We start from the raw sequence: 27,416 nt of genomic DNA on the forward strand, positions 1-27,416 counted from the left end.
CTTGCAAGGAATAACATTTCTAACAATGGTAATTTTACCTCACCCCATATAGGGTGTGCAAACCCTATGACTTGGTAGGCTTAAATAGAAGTTAAGACAATAGATCCCTCCCAGATCTCTGACCTTTGATAACTGTGAAGAGCTGGTTAATGCAACACACCACACATTGAAATTTCAGCTCAAGCAGTTTGTGCTGGAAGAAGCCCCCATCAGCCAGGAGCCACAAACCACCACTGTACACCACATCCTCACTAGCAGCTCTGCCCCAGCTGAGATGGCACCACACATCGCACCTGGCCAGGTCCCCATGGGCTCAGCATCCTCGTTCCTTAGCCTGAGGGAAGCAACCAGCGATGCAAAAGGCTGTCACAAAACTTTCCCCAAGCTTTGCCTCCCCTTACCCACTTGTCCATGACGTGGTATAGACAACGCTAGATTGTGTTCGGCTGCAGTGAGAGGATCACTGGCTTGACAAGCTGGTGATGTGGAGAACAGTATTAACTAAGTAATTAAATCATTTCTGTAATTACTCTCACACAGCTATAAATAATGTAAGCCCACGTTCTCTGTGGAAGCCACAATAGAGAGAGAAGAGAGGGTGAGGGATGCAAATGAAAAAGCAGAAATAATAATAATAATAAAAACACTTAACATTTATACAGCACACCACATTTTCAAAGCACAGTGCAAACAATAATTAAGAAACGGGTAGAGTGACAGACAGGAGAGGGTGAGAGGAAGGAAAGTAGGAGAAGCGAGAGGAAGGGAAGGGGGGCAGACACGAAGCAGGATTTGAGACTCTGCGAGGCTGGCAGCCCAGTGCACAGCCTGCCCAGCCCCATGGCATGGCCATGCCATGCAGTTCTTCATCCCACATCACCATCCTGCTGCAGCAAGCTGGGGGGAGAGAATGCAGCTCTGTCTCCACAGAAAGCAAGCAACAAAGCGAGCGCCCAAGTGGGAGCCAGGACAAAGCACGGCACTCCACAAGCACGTGCCTGGAGGAGCCAGCGGCTCCATCGCAGAGCATCCTCCTGACAGCTCCTGTCCATCCTCCCCAGTGCAGAGCCTTGGTGGTGGACATGCTGGCCTCGAGTCAGGCAGCAGGCAGAGGCTGCGAGGGCTTGCCCCCTTCTCCAGGAGCTTCTCCCTGTCCCCACCAGGCATGGTGCCCCCGCACAGGGCATACTGGCTAACCGGGGGTGCAGCTGAGCCAGCCCTGGACACGCTTTGGGAGATCTGCTGGTCTTTCCCAGGGGGGAGCACAGATACCAGTGTCCCTGTCCCCTCTATCCCAAGTAGCCATTTCTGACTCCCTTTGTGGCTAAGTGCAGAGGAGGGAGGGAATATTTCTATCTGACCGGAGTGGAAGGCAGCGCTGACAGGGAAAGCATCGCTGCCCAATCCCCCTGCCCTGTTCCCTGCGTCAGCTCAGGCCCGCTCTCCTCACCCAGTTTCCACCCCCATTTCACACCCCATGTCCTGTTTGTTCTGCAGTGCTGCCACCCCCTGCTCCCCAGCTCTTGTTCCCAGTGCCAGCCAGGCAGCAACACCTGGGCAGGCACCTCTCTGCCTTCTCCTATTCCCCATCTCCTACTTCCCACGTTTTTCCAGCCGCCTCTCCCCCTTACAGCATCTCTTCCAGATGCTCCTCCTCCTCCGCACAAGCTCATCACACCCTCTGCGTCCCCACACTTCACCCATGCTCCAGCCTGGATGTCCTTCTGTGCGCTGCATTTCTCCCGGCTGGATCCCACTGGGACTCCACAGAAGAGCCCTGGCCCCAGAATGGCCTGTGCAGCCCCCAGATCCCAGTGCGGTTTTGAAGCACAGCTTGCAAGGACAAGATCTCTTTGAGAGATACGCGGCAAACATCTAAAAAGACTCTGCTGCGTATATACAGTTTCTCACATTTATAACAAGACCAAACGTTGGACAACCTATGAGGTTTTTGTAGCAAAAACACATTTCTGGTTTAAAGTCCTGTCCTGTAAGACACCCTCTCCAGACCTGGGTCCTTGCTCTGATGAGGACCACTGGTGCTCAGGCAGAACCTTCAGAGGAAAACGTGCCAGCACTTGCAATCCTGGTAAATCACGTATCTTCCTGTACCACGTTTTCAGAGCGCGCTGTTTTATTTTCCAAATAAATAGTGAAATAAATCAATCAGCTTGAGGCATACACCTGGCACAGGAAACTTTGCTCAAACAGTCATGATCTGGCAAAGTTACAGGAAACCCCCAAGAGGATCTTATAATGGGGAATGCTGGGCAAGCTTACAATAGACAGTACTATCAGCCCTGCATACAATAAGCTCTCCTGCATGCCGCAGCCATTTGACCACCTCTAATAGGGGTTACAGTTTCTCCTCCCAGAGTCCAGGTTTTCATATCAAACATTGTATTTACTTCAGCTAGAAAAATCCATTCATTATTCCCTAGCAATTAGGTAGCCTTTGCCTTTTGCAGATCTCAAAGTTCTTTACAAAAACATTGTTACAGTCTTCTTGTAAAGGGCAAATTGCTGTAGACAGAAGTTGAGCAACTGTCTTAGAGTCATTTTTTTCAGCAGAGCCGCAGTGAGGACCCAGGTCTATCAGACCTGCTTGATTCTGCTGGCACCCTTTAGATCAGTCCTCCTCACTGTGTGTACCTGCCTTTTCTGCTTTTTTCCTGCCCGCCTTTAGACTCTCCTTGTCCTTCATTCCTTCTTCTCCCCTTCCTCTGAAACATACACTTACTGTTATTATCAGGAACCTCATAGATAACAAAGCTAAAAGCTATTGCCAAAGCACAGAGAAAAACTGCCTTGACAGTGTCTTTAAGGTATATTTTTTAGTCACTCTTAGAACTTACTTCAATCAAACCCTCTCTTTTTTTTTTGTTCCTCCCCTGCCCTACAATCCTAGATTCACGAGAAGTTTTTCTGTCCCTCATCTTGTTCATCTACTTTCTCCTCCACTCCAGCTATACAGCACATTCTTCAGCACTTAGTTCAGTCCTGCTTGAAAACGGCTGAAGCAATGTGATTTTCACACTCTTCCCAAAGGAGAATAGAGCACCTCCTAATCAAACTCAGTGTCTGAACTTTTTTCTTGATACGCATATATATCATTTAATATTATCATTTAACATATCATAATATATCATTTAATATCTTTTCTCAACTTAATCCTGCCACTCTTACTTCTACTTCTGGCAGCTACACCAAGTATTATTTTCTCTAATCTTAGTCTATAAATCATACCTTGGCTCATTGTTCAGCCATTCTACAACATACATGAATAGCTGTTTCAATCTTTCTTCACATATCAGTTCCTCCAGACCTTTAACAGAGTCATAGACTACAACTATCTCTTTTTCTGAACCCTGGTTTTTTCCAGCCCGTGTATAAGTAATTCCCTTAACTTCCTTCATAATCCATCCCCTCCAAACTTGGTTAATGAGGCAAATAAAAGGCAAAGAGAATAAGAGATTCCCTGGAAAGAATTGTTTCTCTCTGTCCTGCGGTTACTGGGGAATGACACACAGATCTAAAGCAGCAGCATCGGGCAATTTCACACTCTGTGTTTTCAATTTCATTTTGAGGCCAGTTTAGGGTAGGGACAAATTTGAGTGTAATTAATTCAGATTTTGTGAGACAAGTAACCGCTTGGGGTTGTAATAAAGGACTGCCTGCTCCAGAATGAAGAAACTAATCTCCTTGTCCGGCTGGGGATGGCACAAATTGATTTAATACTTCTGTGTTGGGTTTTTTGTTTTGAAGAAAGGGGCTATAATAACAATTATAAATAACTATGGGTCAGATCTTATCAAGCTCCCAGATTTCTTTAGATAAGTGCTCACAGATTTGGAGATCTACCCAAACATTCATCAGCATGAAAGTCAGGGTTAGAAATCTAGCAAGAAAGAACCTTTTCACAAAAGCCTCATTTACTTGCCAGTTCCAAGCTGGGTGGAAATTAACCTTTTCCTCACAGATACTTCAACGCTTCTACTTCCAGGTAGACAATGGCAACACCTCGTATAAACATTAGCAGAAAAGTGGTTAATTCACCTTCTCTTTCTCTTGGGTAGGTTGCAGCGGTTGCATTCAGAGCTAGGCAAGGAAAGGTCTTCTGTCACTCGAAAGAAAACATCACTATAACAACAGAAAAAAACTAACACTCAGTACTCCTGGAAGAAGAATTCTATGACCCAAAATAAAGCAGCTTATAAATAGCTACAAAAGGCTGATGTAAAGGAATCAGACTTCAGTTTTGCTTGGCATTTGTTGTCTGGGACAACTTCTGCTGATGGAAGGCATCTGTGCCTTTATGTAGGCTGCTTCTACTTCAGCATCCCGCCCCAGCACTGCCACTGCCCAAAAGCACCCCCAGGGTGCTTTAGCTAGGTGTGAGCCTCATCAGGGTCCCTCCAGGCTTTCTCCTCCCCAACCAAGTGACACACAAGTTCAGATGGTTCCTTCGGGCTTCAGGTATCCAAGGCTTCCCTCCTGCATTTCCAAGGCTCAGGGCAGATATGACATGCCTCCAGTAGAAATTACTAAGGGGGAACAAGGTGATGGGGCTACTTAGGAAAAGTTACATTTCCATAAGATTTAAAAAAAAAAAAGAAAAAAAAGGAGGGGATTTCTTGTTGCCTTTTTTTTTTTAAGTGACAAAAAAAATAAAATCAAACTCTGTATTTTTTTCTTGTGACTCTTGAAAACAATACATCCCAAAAAGTGAAGGCCTTGAAATAGAGTTCCTCCCAAGCAAATGAAAGACAAAGTAGATGGAAACTTTAAAAATTAAAAAAAAGCAGATTTTTAATAGGATATTTAATAAAAGAAACAATATATTTATTTGAAAAGACTGGGTTTTTTATTGAAATAATGTTGACGAGAGTACTTGAGCTTTCGTTTAGAAAATGGGAGTGAACATTGAAGGATTTAATGGCCCTGGGGAGAGGTTAAAGCTCTTAAAAGTTCATTTCCAGGTTTCCTAATATCTGAGGGATTTTAAGTGCTGTAATTTATTTATAAAGTAATAAAAATTGTTCTAGGGAAATTCTCAGATGTTAATTAGAGTCCACAGAAATATGCTACCTATATTCCCTTTCTTTATATGAAAAAAATGTAATTTTCTAGCGATGGATTAGACACAGATGTAAACATAAATTACAGATCCACCTGGCCTGTTATTACATGAGTATACTCAAGGGAAAAACAACATTGGCATACAATACTGGCTTTTATTCTCTAAATCTCTGTGACCTACCTTTCTTCTCCCTCCCCAACTTTTGCAACAGAATCATAGTTTGAGGACATACAATATTTAGTTCATTAGTTGTGAGCTACACAGAGTTTTCATTTGGCAGCAAAAGGAAACTAAGCACCAAAAGCCAAAGAAGTGTATTAATGGTGTCCTCAATAAAATCATTAAAAGCTTGAAGGGAAACTGCTGATTTATTTTATTCTTTTTTTAAATCAAACTCATCTTTGCTAATCACTAGATTAGTCTAAGAAATATTTAAACTATTGCTATCATCAAATGAAGTTTCAGAGAAATGAAAACTCTTTGTGAAATTACATGAACTGCATACAATTTTGCTTTGGAAAAAAAGGGATAGAAATCTTCTAACAGCATTGAACCATATTCTTTAAACATTTGCAGATCAAAACATGTCTTTTTTTTTTTTTCCCCTTCTAAGCAGCATTTTATTTGGAATTTATTTCACTTTAGTTCATATAATCCATTCAAAGGGAACTTTTTTTTCTCCCTTCACTGAATTTCCTTCACACAAGGGCTCTAAAAATTTCAGATGTTATCCCTAATGGAAATGAAACAAATTTACATTCAAAAAATGAGGTTTGCATTCCCCATGCATTTCTATTATTTAACCTTTGGAAACCTGAGAGTGAAAGTGCTTTCCTTTTAATCACAGATGTTCTGCTTTTAGCATCACTGTCCCAGTGTCTTTGACTTTGTCCTGGTTTCTGTGTGTATCTAGGTGCTCAGATTATCCAACTAGTTTTGGCTTCCCTGTACCTGCAGTATCATTTTGCTTCCCTCTGACCGTCAGCTAGTTTTCTTCCCTGGCACTTTACACCTTTAGCCTGAGTTTGGACTTGCTCCCCACCAAAATACCAACAAATAGTATTGCTGCAGCAGCATGGCCCAGGCATGGAGTGATCGCAGTAACCTTCAGCATTGAAAGAGAAACAAACAACATGTCTTGGAAACCTTGACAGAAAACAAAGAAAAAGGACAGATTTATGAAGTGAGAATGGAAAGGTGGAAGAGAAATTTCAGCTTTGGTGTGAATGGGAGGAGAAAAAAAAAAAAAGAGCAAGGTAGGGGAGGGTATAGCAGAAAAGTCAGGTCTATGGTGTGTGAGAAAAGGAAGAAGAATCTGGCCTAGAAAGGATAACAGATTTTAGATTTCAGGTTAGTTTCATACTGCTTTTATACAGATTTTATCACGGGCACAGCCCAATTTCATAGATCATTCTTCCTCACCACTTTATTTCCATCAATATGGCTACCCTGCATGGGCAAGCCCTGGAGAAAATAGCAAGGGATGCAGAGAAAGAGGAGAATGATTTTCAGCTGGGAAAACATAATCATACTCTTCTTCCAATATTTTTCCTGGCTGCTGCCTGCACATCTTTGTGTTACTATAAAGCTGCACAGGACAAGAAGCTTTGGCAAAATAATGTAACTGTGGAGAAATAGCAAAGGACATTTCTACCAAAAATGATGGTCACCAGCTGTGCTATAAGAGAACCCAAGACATTTTCTGCTCTTACCTTTTCTGCTTTTGTTATCACCAAGTTGACTTTTTCTGTTATTTTAAAAAAATAAATAGTCTATCATTACAAAACAGACCAGTCAGCTAAATGGTGCGGTCATTTTTTAGGCAAGAAGCTAAATCTTTTCCGACACAGTAAGTGTCCTAAATCTGAACAGCAATTCACTCTTAAGGTACCTATAAATGTACGTGGTTATTGTTATTTTGTTTTCTGTGATTGTTCCTTTACCTCCTAGTTCTGTGCAGAAGTGATAGTAAGCAATCTTAAAAATATAATGCAGAAAAGCACAACCCCGATTTCCAGTCTCTGGTCTGAAAATACAAGATACTGGTTTGTATGCTTATCTGAACTGAAGCTTGGTTTGCAGCCTTGAAGGTTTTCTTCCATCATCAGTCTCCTAACAAAGAGCATCCTCATCTGTTAGCTATTTCCACACTGTGATAGGGTTGAATTTCTGCTTTCGAAACAACTGGGGAGAAAGAATAAATTATTTTAAACACTGGAATGGGAGCAGATATGCTCACCGGTCACAAGTGCATTGCAGTCCTCTGGACAATGCAAACTAATGCTCAAGATCAGGTGACATAAAGCTATAAAAAGAAAGGTCAGTGTGGCAACTTCGGGCAAACTAAAGAGATCAGAGAGCTTCAACAAGCAAAGTTCTTGGATGATAAGAACCTAGAATTGGTGATGGGACACCTTTCTCTCCTCTTATCTCATCTGTTCCAGATTAAACACAAATCATCAGTGATCCATGCTATTCCCTTTCTAATCAGGGATCCAGGTGAAATGATGCTATTGTCTTAGTCCTTTTCAGAGGTGTCAACACCAAAACAAGGACAAGGCTCTTCCTCACAGGGCTGAAACGGTGCAACTACTCTTCTACCCTGCCCTTCAACTGCAGGGCTTGCTCCTCTGGTTGGAGCTGACGCGGGGGCTGTCAGCCCTCCTCAGCCATAGCTCCCTGGCCACCCAGCACCAACAGAACGACTGCTGCAGTCCCTGCTGTTCGTGTGGCTGCCAGAATGCTCATCAGAGATTAAGGGCACTGAACTGGCTATGATAAGCCTCGCCCTCGGCAAAGTGGTCTCTCCAGAGCTCGAGTGAGGCACATCGTGCGTCTGCTTCACTGTTTTCCTGGAACTGAACCCAGATCGCGGTGTGCACACAGATCATCTGGTCATTTTCTTCTGATGCCAAATTAGGCAGAGATTAAATGTAACACTTTGTCATAGCTAAACAGGTGGGATTAGAGACACAAGAACCGAGAAGAGGAACAGCAAAAAACATGCAAATTACTATATACATATTTTTCAGAGGAAAAATGCAAAACACAGGGAAACCAAGAAGATATAAACATTACCTACAAAATATAATCAAATGCAATATTAAAGAGCATGAGTTTGAACAAAACAATCAGGAAAGCCAGATGTTACATGTTCAGCAGCATACCACCACCTGCTACGTTACACCCAGGGCAGGATTCATGGCATTTAATTTGAGACATCACGAGCAAGTCAGGGTACAGCCTTCTTCAGCAATCAGTGGGGAGGTACAGGACTATCTCACGAGCATTTCACTGCACCCCTGGGGTGAGTGGGGTGAACAGTCCTCAGGTGGTGCCTCCTTCCCCACTAACTGTAATGATGCCTAGACCTCCAGCTGGCAGGCAGCGCACTTCCAGATGCACATTAACTGAAATGGAGCCAGCCTATAGCGCACATTATACAATATTTCTGTCTATATATACAGGAGAAAAGAAAATTCAGGCATGAAATCCCCTTTTTTTTTTCCTGCCCTCCCATGTCTCAATTTACCAGCTTCGCAGTATATACAAAGCCCTTTTTATACACAGACCCAAATTTCCTCCCAGACACACTTATTAAACCCTCATTGAAGGTGAAACAGAATTTCTCATGCTACTTCAGGGAAGGTGGTTTGACTGAGGAGGGTTTTTTTTTGTATTAACCTCTGGAGAAGAGAGGCTTATATGTCACACCAAGGCATTAGTGGTTTGCAGCATTCTTTAGGTTCACATTGGTGCTACTGATCACAAATGCACAGGGAGCATAACACAGCTATAAGTGCAGGTCTGAACCTGTGAAATGCTGAGCAAGTTCAATCACAGCTGACTGCTGTGGGCGTTGAGGGGATGCTGAAAGAAGCAATCCATGCTTGCAGGATCAAACCCCAGCCACACAACTCATCTGCAAAGAACATGACTAAGAGTCACTAAAAGCAAAGCCTCTGTCAAGGACCTCTGTGGAAAATAGATTGTTTAAGGACTTACCAGGCTTACTTCAGTATTTTTAGTAGAATATCAATGTATTTACTCTCTACCATATTTTAATTCTATTCGTCAAATAAGTATTATCCATTAAAGATTGCGCACCTGTGAATCAGAAGTTGTAAAGGTCAGCCTTTTTCAATTTATGTTTAAAAGAAATCTTGGCCTTTCCTAAAACTGCAGATCTTTGTACGTAATCTGCTTCTCCTGTCTGCAAAACTACACGAAAAAAAGGGAGTTTGATAAAACAGAGGTCTCCATTCATAAGGCTTCCATCTTTGAGCTCCCCGTGGGCTGCCTGCCCACCAAAACACTCTTTACAAGCGAGCCAGTGGGGTACACAGGGCAGTTGCGGGAGATGCTGCCTTCCCAAGGAGAGACTAGAGTTAGGTAGAAAGAAAAATCTTTGCAAAGTTCAATAGGCCAAATTCCTCTTTGAATTACAGCAGCGTAAATCTCATCTAATCCTGCCAAAGGCAATGGGGCTGTGCTGGATTTACACTGCGGGAATCTGAAATCAGAATTTGGCCTGCCACGTTCAAAGTCACAGGGACCTTTTCCCGGTGCTTAGGAGGTCTGGCATCAGTAGCACTTACGCTCGCTCAAAGACAATGTAAAATGCTTCCGTAAGTGTGAAATGCAGCACAAGCAGTAATGCTTCGGACCCGTTTTGCACAGACATCAGTGACCGTGCTACGCAGCAGGCAGGGAAGCATCGAGATGCAGCACTGCTCCCTGACTGTCCTCCGAGACAGGAAAGCTTCATGGTGGCTGGAATGGGGCAGAATAACTTTATCACATGTTCAACCATCCGAGTAGAGAGAGAAAATAATGCCTGTGATTGAATAAAATAACGTCCACTTTAGTTCAAAGGCTGATACGAGAAAATAACACTGCATATTCACTGTTTATTATTTGGCAACTGAATGGTTGGTCGAAGAACGAGAAAATAATTTGTGATATTTATTCCCATCTACTCACCTACAATAACCCACACTGGATTATTCATTTACAAGGTAAATAAAACAGAAAGTAACTGGATTTCTCAGCCCACTAGATCTCTTTCTGAGGAAAAGCTGCCACAGTGGCCAGCTTAATTCTCCTCCTTCTTTCAATTAGATCTGATTCTGCCTAGTTAAACATCTCAGATTCGCTGAAGAGTGACCCCTAAAAGAAAAAGGCTGTCAGCTTGTGTCCCTGTTTACTTCTTTGCAACACATAAAGCGCGGTTAAGAAGGTCTTCTCAATAAAGGAGTTGGCCTCAACTCTGTCTGGCATGGAGCCTGCAGGAAAAAGGGCAGCCCACCTCTCTCGGATGTTCCCACTGGCCCACAGCAGCCCAGAGGCCACTGTTAGCCACACCAGCTGGCCGAACACTCAGTCAGGTGTGAATTGCTGGGTCCCCTGTGCCTTTCAAGGGGAAGACTGCTATCGAATCCAACCACAGCCACAGAGGCTCCCTTAAGCTGAGAGTTATCAACTGGCCAAAAATGCTGCTCTCTCTGACCTTGCCCTGTTCACAAGCAGTGGTGAGAAGGCTTGTTTGTATAGTAATTCCCCAGAAGACTGTCTGGAGCCTGGGAAAACAGTGAAATGTCAGTGATATGAAGGAATAAAGTAGCACAGTGGAAACAAGAAGGACTTAACTGGGCTGGTTCAGACTGGTTAGTTGCTCTAGCTAACACCTATTTAACTTCAGGAGCTAATGAACACTTCTGAGAGAAGATGGCTTTATTAAAGATTCAATTATTTTCCAATTAAAATGTAAGAGCTGTATTAAATACCTGAAAATACCACAATGTCCTCCAGCTGTATGCAGGAAAAACTCAAGCTAGCATCCTTGATTCTTCTAAGACAAAATACAAGTGAAAAATAAAACCTTTTTAAAAAAAAAAAAAAAATCACAATTGTCAGGGGCTCTTTACCCTTCCTAAGGAAGAAGAAAAGGGCTGATTCTTTTGCAACTCTCTTCTACCTGCTCCTTTCCCTCCTTGGTTTTTCTCTGTTGCAGATAATTCCACATGATTAATAGGCTCTTCTCAGCGGTGCTATACACAGTTAGCTCTTTTAATCTCTCTTTGAATCTGAGAGTCTCTAATCCCCCAGCCCTTCAGCCCCATGAGACTACACCTGAGGATCACAGAAAAGATATTTCTTTCTGTTTTAAGTTTCGATCTGCAGGTCTGCAATAGAAGAAAGCTCAAATTTACCTTATCTGCCATGATCATAGAGGAGCCTCCATGGATGCCCAGGATGGGAGTGAGGGTCTGGGCAGAGATGAAGTCCAGGATCTGGGCAATTGCTTCCTGGTCTGTGTCATCAGCGAATACCACCCCTTGAATCTTTCGGTCTGACATGAGGTCACAGATGCGGGTGATGATGCTCTTGGGATCTGTCTCATTCATGGCCACCAGCTCCACCCGAGGCACCACTGAGAGGTGGTGGAAGTCATCTTTCTCGTGAGCATCTTTGATGGCCACTTCGTCCGAGGTCCCCACCAGGATGACCGCAATGCCAATGCTCGGGTGGCTTTTCTGGGCATGGGCCCCGCTCCCCGTTGTCGCGAGGACTGCCAGCATCAGCCAAAACCTTGGAGAGTAGCACTCCACCCTGGGCCTCATCTTCAGCTCTTACACTCCCTGAGCGAAGCAAAAAAAAAAAAAAGGAAAGGGGGAGAGTAAGAGAAAGGGAAAGTGATTAATTGACAAGTCAATCACACACTCAGCCTTCAAGGCAGATTCATTGATCTTCCTCTTCCACTAGCCCTCCTCCCACCAGTCCTTCTTGCCCAATACCCAGCCCTTTGGCTACATTCAGGGCTCTGTTAAAGTCGGGGTAGTCAGACCAGTCCAGCCTCTACTTCAGAGTTTGGAGTCACTTCAGAGAATGGCTGTTGGCAGAAGATGGGATCATGTCATCTCTCAGGTCCCATGCCACTCTGAGACCCAAGTCAAAAGTCATAGAGGATTGTTCTTTGTCAGCTGATTGGCTGTCTTTGTGAAACTAATTGCTTATATCAAACCTGTGTCTGAGTGCTCATTCTCAACACAAAGGAATCACTGGTGTTTGTGATCAGTTTGGCCTTCGGCTGGAGGTACAGGCAGAGAGGCTGAAGGGACCAGGCAGATGAGGATTCCCTTTTATTTTCTCAGCACAGCCCCTCTAGAATAAAGCAAGGACAAATGGGCAAGGTCATTGGATGTATATGTACATGCACATGCATGCATCCATCACATACAACCCTGCTACCACCAGGATGCACACAGCTCCAGTCTATAGTACAGTCAGCCATATACCTTTCAACTATGTAAGGTTCCTTTCTTTTTAAAAAGTCAGGAACACAAAACTTCCTGGTGGTTGTGGCCAAAAGTGGATTAATGTAGTGTGGGGAAGACATTCCCCCCAAGCCTATAGGACAGCTATTTTTGCCCAGAAGCAGAAGGACCCGCAGAGCTTACAAAGGTTCACACTCAGCTACTACAGTCAGGGAGGTTACACCGATATTTTCCCTGAATATGTCCACTTTATTTTGTAATCATAAGTGTAGAAATAGGAAAACTGGATGAGGTCATTTCTCCAGCCCCTGACTGAGCAGGACTGTTCCCCGTGGGATTGTTCCTGGCTCGCTCTTCATTCAGTCTTGTTTTAATAACAGTTCGCATTACCACAGCACTTTTCATCCTCAAGACACTTCACAAATACTAATGAATTAATCCTTGCAGCACCTATAAAGCATAAATATTATCAGATCCCCCCTGGTCTGGGGACAAAACAGAGCAAAGTCCTCCCATCCACTCGCCACCCATGTGGGAGGTAGCACTGGTCAGTGTGCCCACCCAGGACCATGCTGCTGTCCCAAGGAGATTTCAGGCATTTCAAATTAAAGAATACCTTTCCTCAGTGCAAAAGCTCCTGTTCAGCTATTCATGTCCATAGATCTGTTCTTCAGCAGCCAGGCACACTTGGAATAAATACACCAGCCCTGCGCTGCTTTGCAATACACCTCTGGTTTTCGGAGTGGTCCAGGAACAAGACCCTTCCATACTGTTCACTATCTTCATGATAGACATGCCTCTATCAATCAAACAGAAATCCACGGCAGCAGGGACAAGGCTGGCAAGACCTTGGGGAAGCTGGAAGTCCGCAAAACAGCCCTACCTGGCACCTGCAACCCCTAGGGAAAGGGCACAAGGGGCCCCATCTTGCCCTGCCTGGGAGAACACGTATGCTCAGCACCTGCTCCCTCATTGCCATGCTAAGCAAAGAGAGCGTATCCTGCATTGATATTACCGGATAAATAAGCAGATAATAAAATAGATAATAAATATGCACCAGAGGAACCAAATCCACTTAGGAGGCTGAAAGGGACTACGGGTGCGAAGCACCAATCGATTCTAAACTCTCTGACGGATCCACTTTCTGAGAGATGCTCACAAGGAGAACCAAGAGACTTTGAGAGTTTGGCAAAATGAACAGTTAACTTCATTCTGGCAGGACTGTTATCCTCCAATTACGAGTCACTAAATTAGATTCCTTCACAGTGAAATGCAGTCCCCACTCCTGCAATGCTTTATTAACTTTAATGCATTCTATACACTCTCTGTCTCTCACTCTCTTGCTCACTCACTTTAATGCTATATTTGCTCTCTTTAAAATATGTTTCCTGCGATCCCTCTGCATAGTTTCACACAGTATATTACGCTTGGTTAGGCAATGGCTAGCTGCTATGCCCAGGGAGCAGAGCATAGGTTCTTCCCAGCTACTCTCCCACCAGGAATACTTCATAGGTCGTTCCAAGCCAGGGATTGGATAGCGGGGATGCAGGAGCTATGCAGGCAATTGTGGCAGCTATCGGTCTTCACCCCCTAACATAGACTTCTCCCACTAGGAAAAATGCCAGCCAAGAAGTCTATCCCCTTCTTTTCACCTGCACCAAAGCCAACAAATCTCTAGCATCTACCTCCAAGCAGTAGAAAAGAGCCCAGATCCTGAAGAGCACTTTGGTGCCATTCTGCTGGGTGTCTAGCTCATGGCATATGCCCTCAAGGGAGATTTTTCCATTCAGTGCAAGATGATGGAGTTCCTTGTACAGTGCCAGATCCTCAGGCTTTGGCCAGGTATGCGGGGAGCAGCCAGGGCAAGGAAGAGGCTAATCCAAAGAGAAGGTTGTCAGTGCCTCCAAAGCCAGCCTGGTATGTCCAGTTTGGATCCTCAGTCATGGGCCCTCCCCTGGTTCAAGCAGAGCAATGCTTAGGTAGCCTGTGTTGTATTACTCAAGATATTTCTCCCTCCATCTCTTGCTCATCCATAAGACTTCTGTCACACTAACAATGTGTTTCAGGCGCTCCATGGGCAGTCTGCATGCCAGGGATGAGTGTCCTTTGGAGACAATAGAAGGTACCAGGTCCCATCCCTGGTAGGATGGGACCCAGGAATGTGATAAGGCAGGGGAACTCCAATTAATCACACCCGACCCAGCACTGGCAGCACCTCTTTCTCTGAGGGTTGGCCTCCACCGTTCAGCCTCAGCACACTCCCACAAGGCAGCAGCAGGTTCACAGCACAGAGATGAGATGCTCAAAGACTGCAACAGGGATGCTCACGGTACTTACTATCCCTTCCCTACCATCCTTGGAGGTGACTTCTGTTCACAAGCAGTAGCAACAGTCCACACTGCTGATCACATGCAAGTGCTGGCTGTTGGAGAAAGGGACAGACGTCCCACCACCAGCCCCACCCCTCTCTCCTCTGCTCTGGCTCACTACAAGCCCCTTTTGAAGGTGTGCTAGCAGAGGAGAGGCAAGGGTGAATCAGCACAGACTTATTACCAGATTAAGGTGATCTCAGACCTATTGTAAAAATATGTTCCTGCATATACAGCAGCAAGTTTTATCCATTAAATTCTACACTGTTCAAATGCAAAAGTTTGAGGCACCCAGTCAAGGAAGAACTGGAGGCAGCATGTGGACTTCCTCCTGAGTTCTATTCTTTTTTCCAGTGAATATTTGCAAATACACATGGAGAAATTCACAAGCACCTGACAAGGCCGCAGTTGTAAAGCAGGGCATTTGCCCTTAATTGCTTCAAGTATCATTAATATTGCTAGAGCCTAATTTCGCCAGTCAAGAACGATTTTTAAAACGTGCCAGTATATTTTATTACAAAGTATTTCACATGAGCAGTTTTTTCCCTTGGTGGTGGTGTGGGGCAACACAGCGTTTGGAGTCTTTTCTGTGATTTTGCCACTCCAAAACAATTTAGCAAATCCCAAACTCCAGTCTAGCAAGTAAAATCCTTTACACATTACTCCATGCTATTATATTGTCCCTGGAACATAATATATGACAAAGCCATTAGACAAAGTGGTTTTACAGATGTATCTATATTTAGGTATAAACATGCCTGTAAAACCATTATACCCTTATAATCTCATTTTACTTACCAATAAAACATAACCATCATTGCAGAGGAATGCAGCATCTACTTAGTGCTGCAGAGCAATGTTACACAATCACTGTTAAAATGGGAAGGGAAAGCTAACTTCTCCAATTGAAAACGCAAGCGGAATGTAGGTAGTCAGACAGTAATTATTCAGGTTGGATTTTGGCCAGGACCAAAGGTTAGATTGCTTAAAAATATCATGAAAACCTTATTTGACACTGCATTTTTATGTGGATCAGATCTAAGATAAGTATTAATAGAAAATTATTAGGCTGCACAGGCGAAATACAGCTCAGCATTTAGAGATATTTCTGGATGATATTTCAAAATACAGAAAGTGCACAAATAGGTCACTGTGCATTCAGCCAGGCTAACTGTAAATAAAGTACTACTCAGGCAGCATACAGCAAAGCGAGGCAATCTTCAGGTCAGATAAAGAAACTGAGGCAGCACACAGGCTGGTCCTGGGAGTTTGGGGGCAGTTCTTTGTGTGCCGATGCTGGTACCTCCTGCTGCAGCTGTGCCAGCTGGTCAGCCTTGCACAATAGCCCCTTGGGAAGGTATCTGCAGGCCTCCAAAACCCTATCTGCAAGCTCAGGACTCCAAGAGGAAGGGAGTCCTGAAATACTGCAGTCCTAGATAAAAAACTGTCTTGAAGGCAGCTTTCCTAATTAGGAGGAAGACGATGCTTGGGACAGGAAGCTGAAGAGCATGCACAAGCCACTAGCAAAAGGAACTTCACAGAGACGTTGGCTCCATACTGGAGGAAGAAGAGCATCGCCTACCTCCAGCCTCCCCTGTCTGTACTTCCTTGGAGGGCTATGAGGAAGTTCATAACTCAGTGCTTTCTGGGCTCTGCTCACTGGGAGCTCTGATGAGATCCCAGCACCGGTTAGACACTTCAAGCCATATAATCTGAAATTCAACAAGCTAATTTTGCATCTGCACCAACTGCAATGCTAATTCCCAGCCCTACTCTCATCACTGATTCCTAGACCAGTTCCAGGACTCACCATCACCCTCAGCGCCACTACTGCCTACAGACATGTCCTGCCAGCCCCAGCGTTAGCCATCAGTGTGTTACCATACCCTTCAGTATTTGCCCATCTTTGACAGCATCTTAATTCACGTCAGCTTCACTTCTCAGACAGTTTTAGCAGTATCAGACAACAAATCAAAAAGCGATCCTTGTGTTTCAGGCTCTAGTTGGGCCTAAGAAGAAATCCATCTCACCTGTGAGATATCCTACAAAGCTGGAAAGTGCTTTGTGCCTGGTATCCAACACACCACTGGGGAACAACAAATGCACTAGAAGAAGCTGTAGGCAAGTTAACATTGCCCTAGACATGTTACTGGGCTGTCTGCCTATATGTCCAGACCAATGAAGAACACTTTTTCTGTGTTTACCAACAGCAGAAGGCTGGTGCATATTTAATCTTTCTATCTACTATCTGCCTTACAGGTAAACTGCAGGAGTTAAGAAGATCCATGCAGAGAAAGGGACAGGACTGATCGTAATCCCATAAACTGTTACTTCTAAGAGTTGGGGCTTAAGGCTGTAAATCACGCCATAATTTACACCTAAGTTTCTCCAACTCCCTGATTTTTGGCAAGCCTATTTCAGCTTAGGACATCTTCCTATTCTAAATGTTAGTTCAATTTCCCCAATCCAGACACACTGCATACTGTATACCTCTGAAGACGCATTCCTCATGGTCCAACTGCTTTAACTGTTGTCCTACCACACCTTCAGCCCAGGCTATTTGTACTCTGACAACTCCTGCGCTGCTGCTCCCCATATTACTGCTTAGCAGGTAGGTGACATAAGTGCTCATAAATCTTTTTCTGGCTCACAGCCCTTGTTGTTCTAGGAATTTTGTAAACAGAGAAAAAAAAGAGGGATGGATCTGGGGTACGATGGATGTGTCTTAGAAGCACCTGCACGCTTCAGGTGCTAATAAACAGAATGAATGATGCTGCAAGAAAATCTCCATACATTCGGAGTAGGAAAATGGCAAAAACTAGAGACATCAGAAAGTGCTGTGCACAGTGATGAATGCAAGAGCAATCCAGCACCTGCACCAAAATGGCTCATTACAGTGACTCTGAGTAAACACCCACCCAAGGGCATTTTGGTAGTTTTAGATGAGGACTGATGCAAGACAGTTTATCTTAACTAGCTTTGACCATCACTTATATTCTCATCCTGATACATAAATGTTCCTATGACAGTGATAGAAACACTTCTGAAAGGTGTTTAGGACAGGTCTTCTTTCTGCTTTTCACAACCACTCCCTTCCAACATGTACCTTTGTCCTTGCTCGTAATGCCCCATCGACTCATTTCTATATCAGTTATAAAATGCTTCTTCTTTCCTCTTATTTCCAAAGTTAGCCTTTTTCTTTTTGAGAATGCATCACACACCCCCAACCAAAGCCTTCAAAACTCTTGGAGTTCTCTCATAACCTCGCCATCAGTTTTCCTTCCATGGACACTGGGAGCAAAGTGGCATATACACTTACTTCTATTCTCTATTTATTTTCTTTCAAGCTATTCTTTCTTTATTAAATCAGGTACAAACTCATCCCTGATTTGGGCAGCGTCATACTCATCCCATATATCATATATTCATTCCTTCCCAACTCCGACAGCTGGTTTGCCTCCGTCTATTCAACAGGTCTGTTCAAGAATAAGGTGAAAAAGCACTTCCCCTTTTTCTGCCCCATGCAAAGGAGAGCAATTCTCTCCCTACACTTAAGGCGATACAAAGAACACTTTGATCATCAATTAGACCCATATCATTCCCAACAGATGAAGAACCATGTCTCATTATTGTAAGGATGCCCAAGGGTAAGTTCCCAGTGTCCTTCCCACTTCCTCCCACCCACGTATTTTACATATCACGGGTGATAGCTGATACAGCCACAGCCTGCGAGCTTCTGTTGAGACCAACATCAAGTGATTCATAGAAATTACAAATTAAAATCCTCTGCTTAATAGTCTTGCCCTTCCCCCAGTTACTTCAGGATTGCTGTCTACGGCATCTGCTTTAACACACTACCTGCTCTGAAACAACTCAAACAATAGGATTACCACTGCTAGGAGATGGCTCCAAGGCTCACATTTGGAAACGTTTCCCTAAACTCAGCCTAAATTTGCCCTTTACTCAGCTATCCTGTTACTTCAATAACATCTCCTTCATCCAGCCTAAACAATTTCTCCCTCTTGACTCACCGTTTCCACCCTGAAAATGCTTGTAGATGGTTATCTGATCACCCCTTGGGACTTTCTTCTGCTGCAGTAGAGGTTCAGCTGTGTTCACCCCTCCTCGTAAGTTAAGTCCCCTCAGGTCCTCGGCAGGACGAGCAAGAGAGGATGAACTAACGGCTGGGCAAGAAAGAGCAGGAGTGAGCCTGACCTGCTTACCCAGGCTGGCACACACGTGCAGAGCTGCAGGAGTCAGTGTCACACACACAAAAGCCATTAAGCGAGACAGCGGGTCAGTCTGGCATTGCCCAGTGCCAACTTCTAAATGCCAGGGCATAGAGGCTTGGCACAGCCATCGCTGTCTGTGAGCCTGGCTTGCGAAGCCAGGCTGGAGCCACCGTTCCCCTGCCAGGATCTCATCCCCCGCCCCAGCATCCCGCTTGGACAAGTTTAGAGGGATGAGACAGAGACTGAAATATCCTCACCACCTGGAGGGTTCAGTTGCCACAGCTGTTGCTCCATGCATGCTCCATTTGAAACAAGGGTTTCAAAGGTTACGAGACGTGCACCGTTTCCCTGCTTCTGACTGTCACCTGCCCCATCACAGAACTGCATCCAGGCTCAGAGTGAGATCATCCAAAGCAAGAGACATGTCGCTGTGTGCATGTGGCCCCTCCAAAGGGATTTCAGCATGGCTGAAGGCAGCTTTGCCTCCTGAAGCACGAGGCTAGCTTTAGACAGACAGCAGATCACTGCACCCAGAAGACGACTTGTTTTGCCAATTAAATCAAATTGGAACAATTCGGTAATCTGTGCTGCAATCCCTTCCTTCCTTTCTTAATTTTCCATTTTCAGTTTTCGTTTCCAAGCAGGAATCAACAGCACATTAGTAATATGAGGACATTAAAGACTGCAATTTCCAAAAGCTAAGGATTTGAATACCTCCGATCCATTAATATCCATAAGAAACGCACGTTTAACTTCACTTGGATGGTTTGGAGAAGCCCATCCTCAGCATTTCTTATTATTTGCTGTATTAATTTAAGGTTTTCTATTCAATCTCAATCAACTATGCATTTTGTGCATTGGCAGATTGTTATATGGAGTTTCAAAATTTAAAAAATGAGAATTTTTACTTCCCAGGGTGGAAGGACTTTCTCGTTCACCAGACTCTCATGCACCTCACTCATTACCTGTTTATTCCCTGCATCGTTCCCTTAAAGGTCAAACACAGTGCAGGCAGACGGAGACTGCACTGTCTCCTGAAGGCAGCTGCCAAACACCAGGCCAGTGCTGAAATCCTATGGGTTACTCAGAGTCTCACACCAATAAACAGTCTTAAGTTCTTTCAATGCCAGATGTAAACACTGTAAAAGCCAAATCCAAAGTGTCGTGAGCTAGGCCGATCCAGCCACTAAACCCCACGCAGCTCTCCCACTCCAGTAAAATGGAGAGGAGAAAAATATAATAAAAGCTGAGGGTTGAGACAGGAACAGAGGACCACCCACCAACCACGGTCCCGGGCAAAAAAGGCTGTTTTCTTAAGGCAAAACAGTTTATTAACAGCTACCTACAAAGAGAAAAGCAAACAAAAACGGTTACAGGGCGCAGGGGGCAGGGAATGGGGGAGTGCAGGTCAGTTCATTCCATGTTTTTACTGCCGCTTCCCTTAAAAGAGAAGGAGTCCTTACACCATTGTCCCTTGATCCAGTGGATGCCCTGCTCACGGCAAAAGTGTGAATCCTACCCGCTGGGAGGCAAATCCTTACCCCATCGGATTGCCCCAAGTGCGGGCTTTACCAGTCCTGGACTGTTAAGGAGTTGTTGCCACTCGCTCTGGTGTGGGTCATCATACAGACTTCAAATGCGCTCCGTCGTGGGTCATCATGTCGACCTTAAATGCGTCTCCATACAGACTTAGATGCGTAAATCCATAAACCTGTAAATGCACCTCGACCTGTGCCCATGATTCACAATAGTCTCAGGCTCAGGCATCTCCTTTAACAAAACACCTCCCTGTCGGCGGGGGTTGTCCCACGGACTCTAGATGCGTACCGTACTCAGGCTCTGGCATCTCTTCTCGACGTGGATCCTCCACGGGCTGCGAGTGGGTCTCTGCTTGCTCCACCGAAGACTGATTGCAAAGGGGCTGCTCGCAAGGGGGACTCAGCCATGGCATACGTTCCATTCCATCTTCACTGACCTCTTATCTGTGTGGCCATTTCTCTTAGATCTCAGTCTTTTCTGGGTGAACTTGGCCCGGTGGGCACCCCGGCAGCGGAGCTCTTCCCGACTTCCCCAAGCGGCTCTGTCGGGGCCATCCTCGACAGGGGGGGCGCCGGCCCGGGCCGGGCCGCCGGCCCAGCCGGGTGCTGGGAGCGGGGGCCGTGCCCCACTCCCTTCTCCTTGCTCCTGGGCAAAGGCACACCTTTCCAGTTCCTTTGTCCCGACGTAAATAGGGCAATTCGCGGAGGCGCCGATTGGCTCAAGCCCCGAGGGGGATGGGAGTCTGGTCTGATAGGCAGCTTCTGCCACCCGGACCTCCCCCCCACTTCAAACCATAACACAAAGGTTTCTTAAAACATCATAAGTGGGAAAGTATATAGTATTTTTCTTTTTTTTTTATGTAGAAAAGTTGAGTGATTCCTTCTTCTACAATACTGAGAATCCTAAAAACTAGAGGGAGATAGCCTTAAACTGCACCTACACTTTGGATACAGTCATCCATTTTGCCACCTATCTCCTCAGATATAATATATGACACAGGATAAAGCTTTAAAACAAAAAACTGTCTGTCCCTTAGGAAAGATCTTCATGGGTGCATGTTTCAGTCTTGCAGCTCATGCAGCAGAGACAAACCAGGAGAAACTATCCGCACTGCCACTGCTCATTGTAGCACCATTATAGCAAATCCTGAACAGCCCTGAGCAGAGTGCCAGAGCTCACCAGATGCCATCAAGTCCTCAGAAAGGTGTTACAGACAGCAGAAAGAGCAGAGAAGGCAGCTCGATGCCTGAGATGCCAAGATGTGAGGGGAAAGGGGAAACAGCTTAGTGGAGGCAGCAGGGTAGAGAGAGAGAGAGAGATGTCTCCTGTGAGCTGGTCCAGGGCAAAGCCGCAGTGCTATGGACCCTGATGGGCCACATTTTGCAAACTTCCAGCACGCCTGGATTTCTGCTGGTATGTAGCATGTTAGAAACTGGGGTTTAGTCACCAAGGGACTCTGTGAGAACACCAGCCTTGCTTATGAAACAAGACAGGGAATTAATCTGGAAGTGAGAGAGACCAAGAGGTGTTTTTAGCATGTCACAGCCATCAAAGGTAAGAGAGGTCAAAAGCTGGCTCTGGTCAGGCCACTAGAAAGGATGGATGTGTACCCAGAAAACCTTATTGTGAGCCTCCTTCCTTGTAATTATCCCTTGTCTCTTCCCTTTTCCTCACTCTGATCCTCAGTAAAGGACTTTTATGTTCCTGTTATCGTTACTTACAGGAGAAAAAAAAAATCTACCTAGAAGTAACAAGGGAAACCAAATGTCTGACACCAAAGAGTGCCGTTCAAGATGTCTGGAGTTGTACACTTACAACCAAGAAGCATCCCAAAAAACACTCATTCCTTTAGAAAAACTGAAGCCAGGATGAAAAGAGAATTGACAACTACAAATCAGGAATTTTTTTTGGCGGTCTCATTTTTCTTCTTCTTCTTCTGTTTCTTCCTTTCCCTCTTTACTGTCCCCACCCAGCATCCTCCCCTTTCCCTATCTCTCCCTGAATTCAATGACCAGTAAGGCACCAGCCATCAAGCCTCTGGATACAATATGCTTTCACAGTACATTAGTGCTGTGCACCAGACCATGCTGTGCCTGCGATTGTATGACAGGTCAGGGCCCATTCGTCTTACCAAGACCTTCAATCAATAGCATCCAGAAAGCTTTCCCAGCTGGAGGGACCCAGCCCAGCAGCCGCTGACCTCTACCTCTGCTCAGCACTCAATCACATTTATAGAGTTGCAATGACGGCACCGTACACAGGCAAAGCCACATCTGGACCACAGCTAGTCACTGGCTGCTGAAGCTTCAGGGACAGGGCACAATCCAGCGCAAGCAAACAGATCAGATTTGGCTCAGCTAAATTCTGTTTCCATATGGTTTTTTTCCTCCGCTGTCTGTTTTCTCTAGCCTCTCAAATTCATCCACGTAGGCTGCTTCAGTCACTTTTCCCAGTAGCTCACCTGGCTGTTCGTTCCCCCGCATGCCGGCCAATGCACACAAGGATGTACCAGCCCGTGCCTCCTACCAGCCCAGCTCCGCCACTGGCTTCCTTGGGGTGCAACTCAGCTGCCTCAGGCCACATCGCATTCACACAAAAGTCACTATAGCTTACATTTGCAGCAGAGAAAAAAAGCATTATTAGCAAGAGTAAGAGAGAACAACCACCAAAACCAGGCAGTTGTCACAATAAAGAATACCCTACCAGTAAATAAATATCAATACTATGGACAAGGCGTAGCCATGAGGTACTTAGGCTTTAAGGTCAGTTTACACTTTTAAAACAGTGTAAGAGGGCTTAGTATAAAAGACAATCCATAGTTTTTGTATTCCGAAGGAAATTCCTTCAAGCTACAATATATGCCCTAATCTACTGCCTTTCTCAGTTTTTCCATCCATCACTTACTCTAATCTAGTTTTTGTCCTCCACGGCTCCCACAGTCATTCCATTCCTCACTTTAAGCACTGTTATATTTTAGGTCCACCCTTGCTACCTCTTAGCTCACTTGTATTCACACTGCTAGGTACCCGGTTTTAAATCTTGAAAACATAGAGGGAATGAACCTCAACAAGTGAAGTCTTGTTCTAATCCCTCATACCATCATCTAAAATCAATAAGCATTTTCTGAAAGTGTAAACAGTATTGTTTTCTTTCTCACTCTTCACCTTATTCTCCTCATCAGAAAGACAGAGATGCATCTTCCCTGCTTCATAGAGTTAGAAGGTTTAATTATTATAGTATTTAAAGTACTTTGGCTCTCAAGCGATAGAAGCTACAGGAGTTGAGATTATTATTATTGCTTTCCATTGCACTTCCCTGAAGGCAGCAATGTCTTCTTGTGAGATCATACCCAGCATTACTCACAGAATCCCAAGAGAGTGTATTAAAACCTGTATGTCCAAGATCTTCAGGACAATAAATCCTAGTTTAGCTAGGAGCAGAGAGAAAGGAATTGCTGTAATACAATAAATAGGTGTCGGTTTCCAAGCAAAACCCCTGATACTCAATATCGACTTTGCCACATTGACTCAAACTGCTGCAAAATACTGCTGATCAGTAGTTTCTGATGAAACAACATGTTGTCAGCAAATGCCAGTTTGTTAAGTCTATTCTCATGAAACTATCTCAACTCACAACACATTTTCACCTACTCCAGTGCAGCTTCCTTGCTGCCGAGGAACAGCAATAGCAACGCAGAGCTGCAACCAGTAGCCAGCATCCAGGGTCTGTGCTGGAGGTGCAGCTCTTCTGAGCACCAGGGCCCATCCACCCAGCAATTTACAGGTATCTGTTGCCATTGACGAGTTTACAGAGAGTAACTGCTCTGCTTTGGAGGTTATTTTGCTGAACAGACAGTCGTTAAAGACTGGAGTAGTCCTGGAGTCAAGAGAGAAGATGTAGTATATCCCAACCCAAATTCTTCCAATTCCCATCATTTCCTGGGGTACACTGCCATAGAATAATGTTGAAAGACTAGTGCATTCCCACTGCTAAATTAAGTATAAAGTAAAATGAGGGGGTGTATGTGTATTTTATGTGTGCGCGCATATATAATACATGCTATATATATGTATATAAATACATATAATTGTTTGTTGTTGGTTATATATCTATATAAAGAGCATATATGCACTACATCTTGGACCAGCAGACAGGGCTGCATTTCTTTGAAGAAGGAAAGCAGGTGGGAGAAGAAGTTTGTTGCAGGATGGCCAGTTACTCCTTTTCTGCCACCAGTTCCTAAAGGCACTAAATCCCTATATTCCTGAAAACAAAAAAACTCAAAAACAGCCCTAGGAAGAAAAAAAATAACAACCAAACAAACAAACAAAAACAGAAAAAGAAAAAAAAAAAGGTAGAGCCAACACCCAGGTTGCATCCCTTTAACGTGCAGGCTGGTCTTTGTAGGAAATCAGCTTCTGAGATAGAACCTCAAAACTTGCTGCCACGCCAGGGATAAGCCTGTGGCACAGGGCAGCTGCTATCCCTCCTGAGAGCTGTGTCTGGGGTGAAAGCAGAGGCATCTCTTAGCCAGGAGGTGGGGGTTTAATGGGTACAGTGTCAAGGCTGTTTCCACACTGCCCACCCTGAAGTGCTAGAGTGACGCTGAAATGCCAGTCCTGTTTTGTGAAGGGCTTTTGTCCAATCCTGAGGCTGTAGTGCCATATAACCACCCAGTTAAAGCACTCAGTTAGTGCCAGGCTGCTGTCTTTAGATAGCTCTCACCCTTGTTTGTATAGGACAGTACCAATATTGACATCCTGAACAGCCAAAGATTATATGTTGCAAATATCACCCAGCCCCTAAAATGAAGCAGAGAAAGCAAACCGAGTTGCCTATATGAACTGCCTCTCCAAACTTTGCCTTGAGCGCACCACTCGTCCCCCTGGAGCTTCCTGGGGCCACGCTCACTTTGAGGTTTCCTTGTTCCTCCTTCTCCTGGCAGCTTTGATGCTTCTCCAGGCCAGGTCCAGGACACAGGGCTGAACTGCAGCCCCACATGGTCATCAGTCTCAATTGAAAAAAAAAAAAAAAAAAGTAAATCAACCCTTATATGGATCCTGCAAAGCCTCTCTGACACAGCTCCTGCTTATACGGATCCTGCAAAGCCTCTCTGACACAGCTCCTGCTTGGGTGCCCTGTCAGGATAACACTGTGACAGGAACTCATTTCCAAGCCAGGAGGCATTTTTGCATCCAGCTGTATCAATCTTTACATATATGAAGACATCCAAGCACAGGAAAGTTCCCGGAGTCCTTTGCACTATGCGTTTGCACTACCCATGTGCCAGAGGGGTGTGAAGCCCCTCTGGTCTGATGTGGCAGTCTTTTAAACCCACTGTGCACAGGTGTTAACACCTTTGTGAGACACTGGATGCCACAGGAGGGGTTTGTGATCTATAAACAGGGCACATCCAGAGAGCAACCTCTTGCTGCTCTTCCTGTGATATTTGTCTCAGGAGAGAGGGAAGAGCCATGTGTGCTTTTCACACAACCTGACTATGTTGCCCCAGTGCTGCTCTGGGATCCCCTTCCTCTTGTTTGTACTGTATCTTCCGAGCCCGCAAAGCTTCAGGGACCCTAAACCACCTCCCTGACCGTATTCCCAGCGCAGCCCTGTCACCACCTCATTCAGAGAACAGGGATACTTCAGCAAGACTAAAAGCAATACTCATTTATCACTCCTCCTTTCCTAATTAAAGAGACCAGAGGACACACTGGACCATGGCTGAGCTCCCGGCCCTGGAGCTGAGGTGAGTTGGTGGGCAAGCTGTGCAGCCCCGCCAGCTGATTCATTTAGCCAGGCTGGCCTGGCATGCAGCTGAGAGACCATCCTCTCCAGATTCATCTGCCTTACAGCTTCCCCTGCTGCTACTGTTTTAATTTATTTATAAAGAGCAATTGCCTAAAAGTATACACGCAATTTAAAAAAAGAAAAAAAAAAAACGGAAAAAGAAAAAAGAGGTGCCTTGACATTAGGGAAAGAAAAAGCACTCAGGCAGTGCAAAAATTCTCCAAGAGAGGTGCTCAGGTCTGAGTTACTGCCGAGATGACATCTGTAGGGAAATAAGCCACCAGATGCAGGGGAATGGACTAGAGAGGCCCAGAGCAATGGAGGGATTGGGGGGAGGGGAGAGAGAGAATACTACAAGAAATTAAGCAGACTGGTTTGCCCATCACTAGTTATTATGCTTTACAGAGTTCACAGGTCTCTGTCACTCCTTATCTCTGCTGAAGCAGCTTCCCAAATGTCCCAGTACCTGCTTCAAACCATCTGGCCTAGCATATCCCATCCCAGCAGACTCCCAGCCAAAAAGGCTTCGGCGCCTATTGTGGCAGAGCAAAAAAAGAGCCATCTTCTCTAGTCACTGGGACCTGACTCTGCTCTCCACCTAAAGGGCCCTCACTTTTCTCGTAAGCAAAAATAACTCACACACATCCCAGCTTTCAAAGCAATGCACCTCCTCAGCCATCCCTTTGGCAGCGGTCGTGAGGAGACAGTCCCATCTCCCTCGTGTCTTCAAGCCCACACTGGTACAAGAGCAGTGGTGGTGCGATCAGAGGATATGTCCCATGCCAACAGAAATGTGAAATGAAGAGGACGATGTTTCACCAGATGGCTACGGACTTGTCACAGCAGGGAGAAAAACCTGCTTGGAAAACCTGGCCCTGGTACTACTTACTCAACATCTCCTGGACTGCTAGTGCAGGACTGATGGAGCAGTTGGGGCTGAATACGAGACATGAGACAACAAGAATGTGGAGCAGCAATTGCACAGGGTGAACATGGAAGCAGTGAGAACCACGAGCTTCCTCTGGGACTGCAAGGACATGCTTAGGCAGGCAGCATGCTTGGAGCAAGAGCACAGGGAAAGACGCACATACCAAACAGTCAAGGGAGCAGGATAACAAAGAGTCAA

The 27,416-nt window shown here is 45.0% G+C and overlaps 1 protein-coding gene across 1 annotated transcript in view; it reads right to left on the reverse strand.

Moving 5' to 3' along the window:
* The window catches only part of GRIN2B (glutamate ionotropic receptor NMDA type subunit 2B), a 174,626-nt gene extending 162,923 nt beyond the window's left edge, over nt 1–11,703 (reverse strand). The window contains 1 exon segment of the mRNA XM_086610115.1: nt 11,293–11,703. Coding sequence (XP_086466241.1) covers nt 11,293–11,703 — 411 coding nt within the window.
* Between the last annotated feature and the right edge of the window lie 15,713 nt (nt 11,704–27,416).

Source organism: Tauraco erythrolophus, chromosome 4, assembly GCF_009769465.1.
Source record: "Tauraco erythrolophus isolate bTauEry1 chromosome 4, bTauEry1.pri, whole genome shotgun sequence".
NCBI lineage: Eukaryota > Metazoa > Chordata > Aves > Musophagiformes > Musophagidae > Tauraco > Tauraco erythrolophus.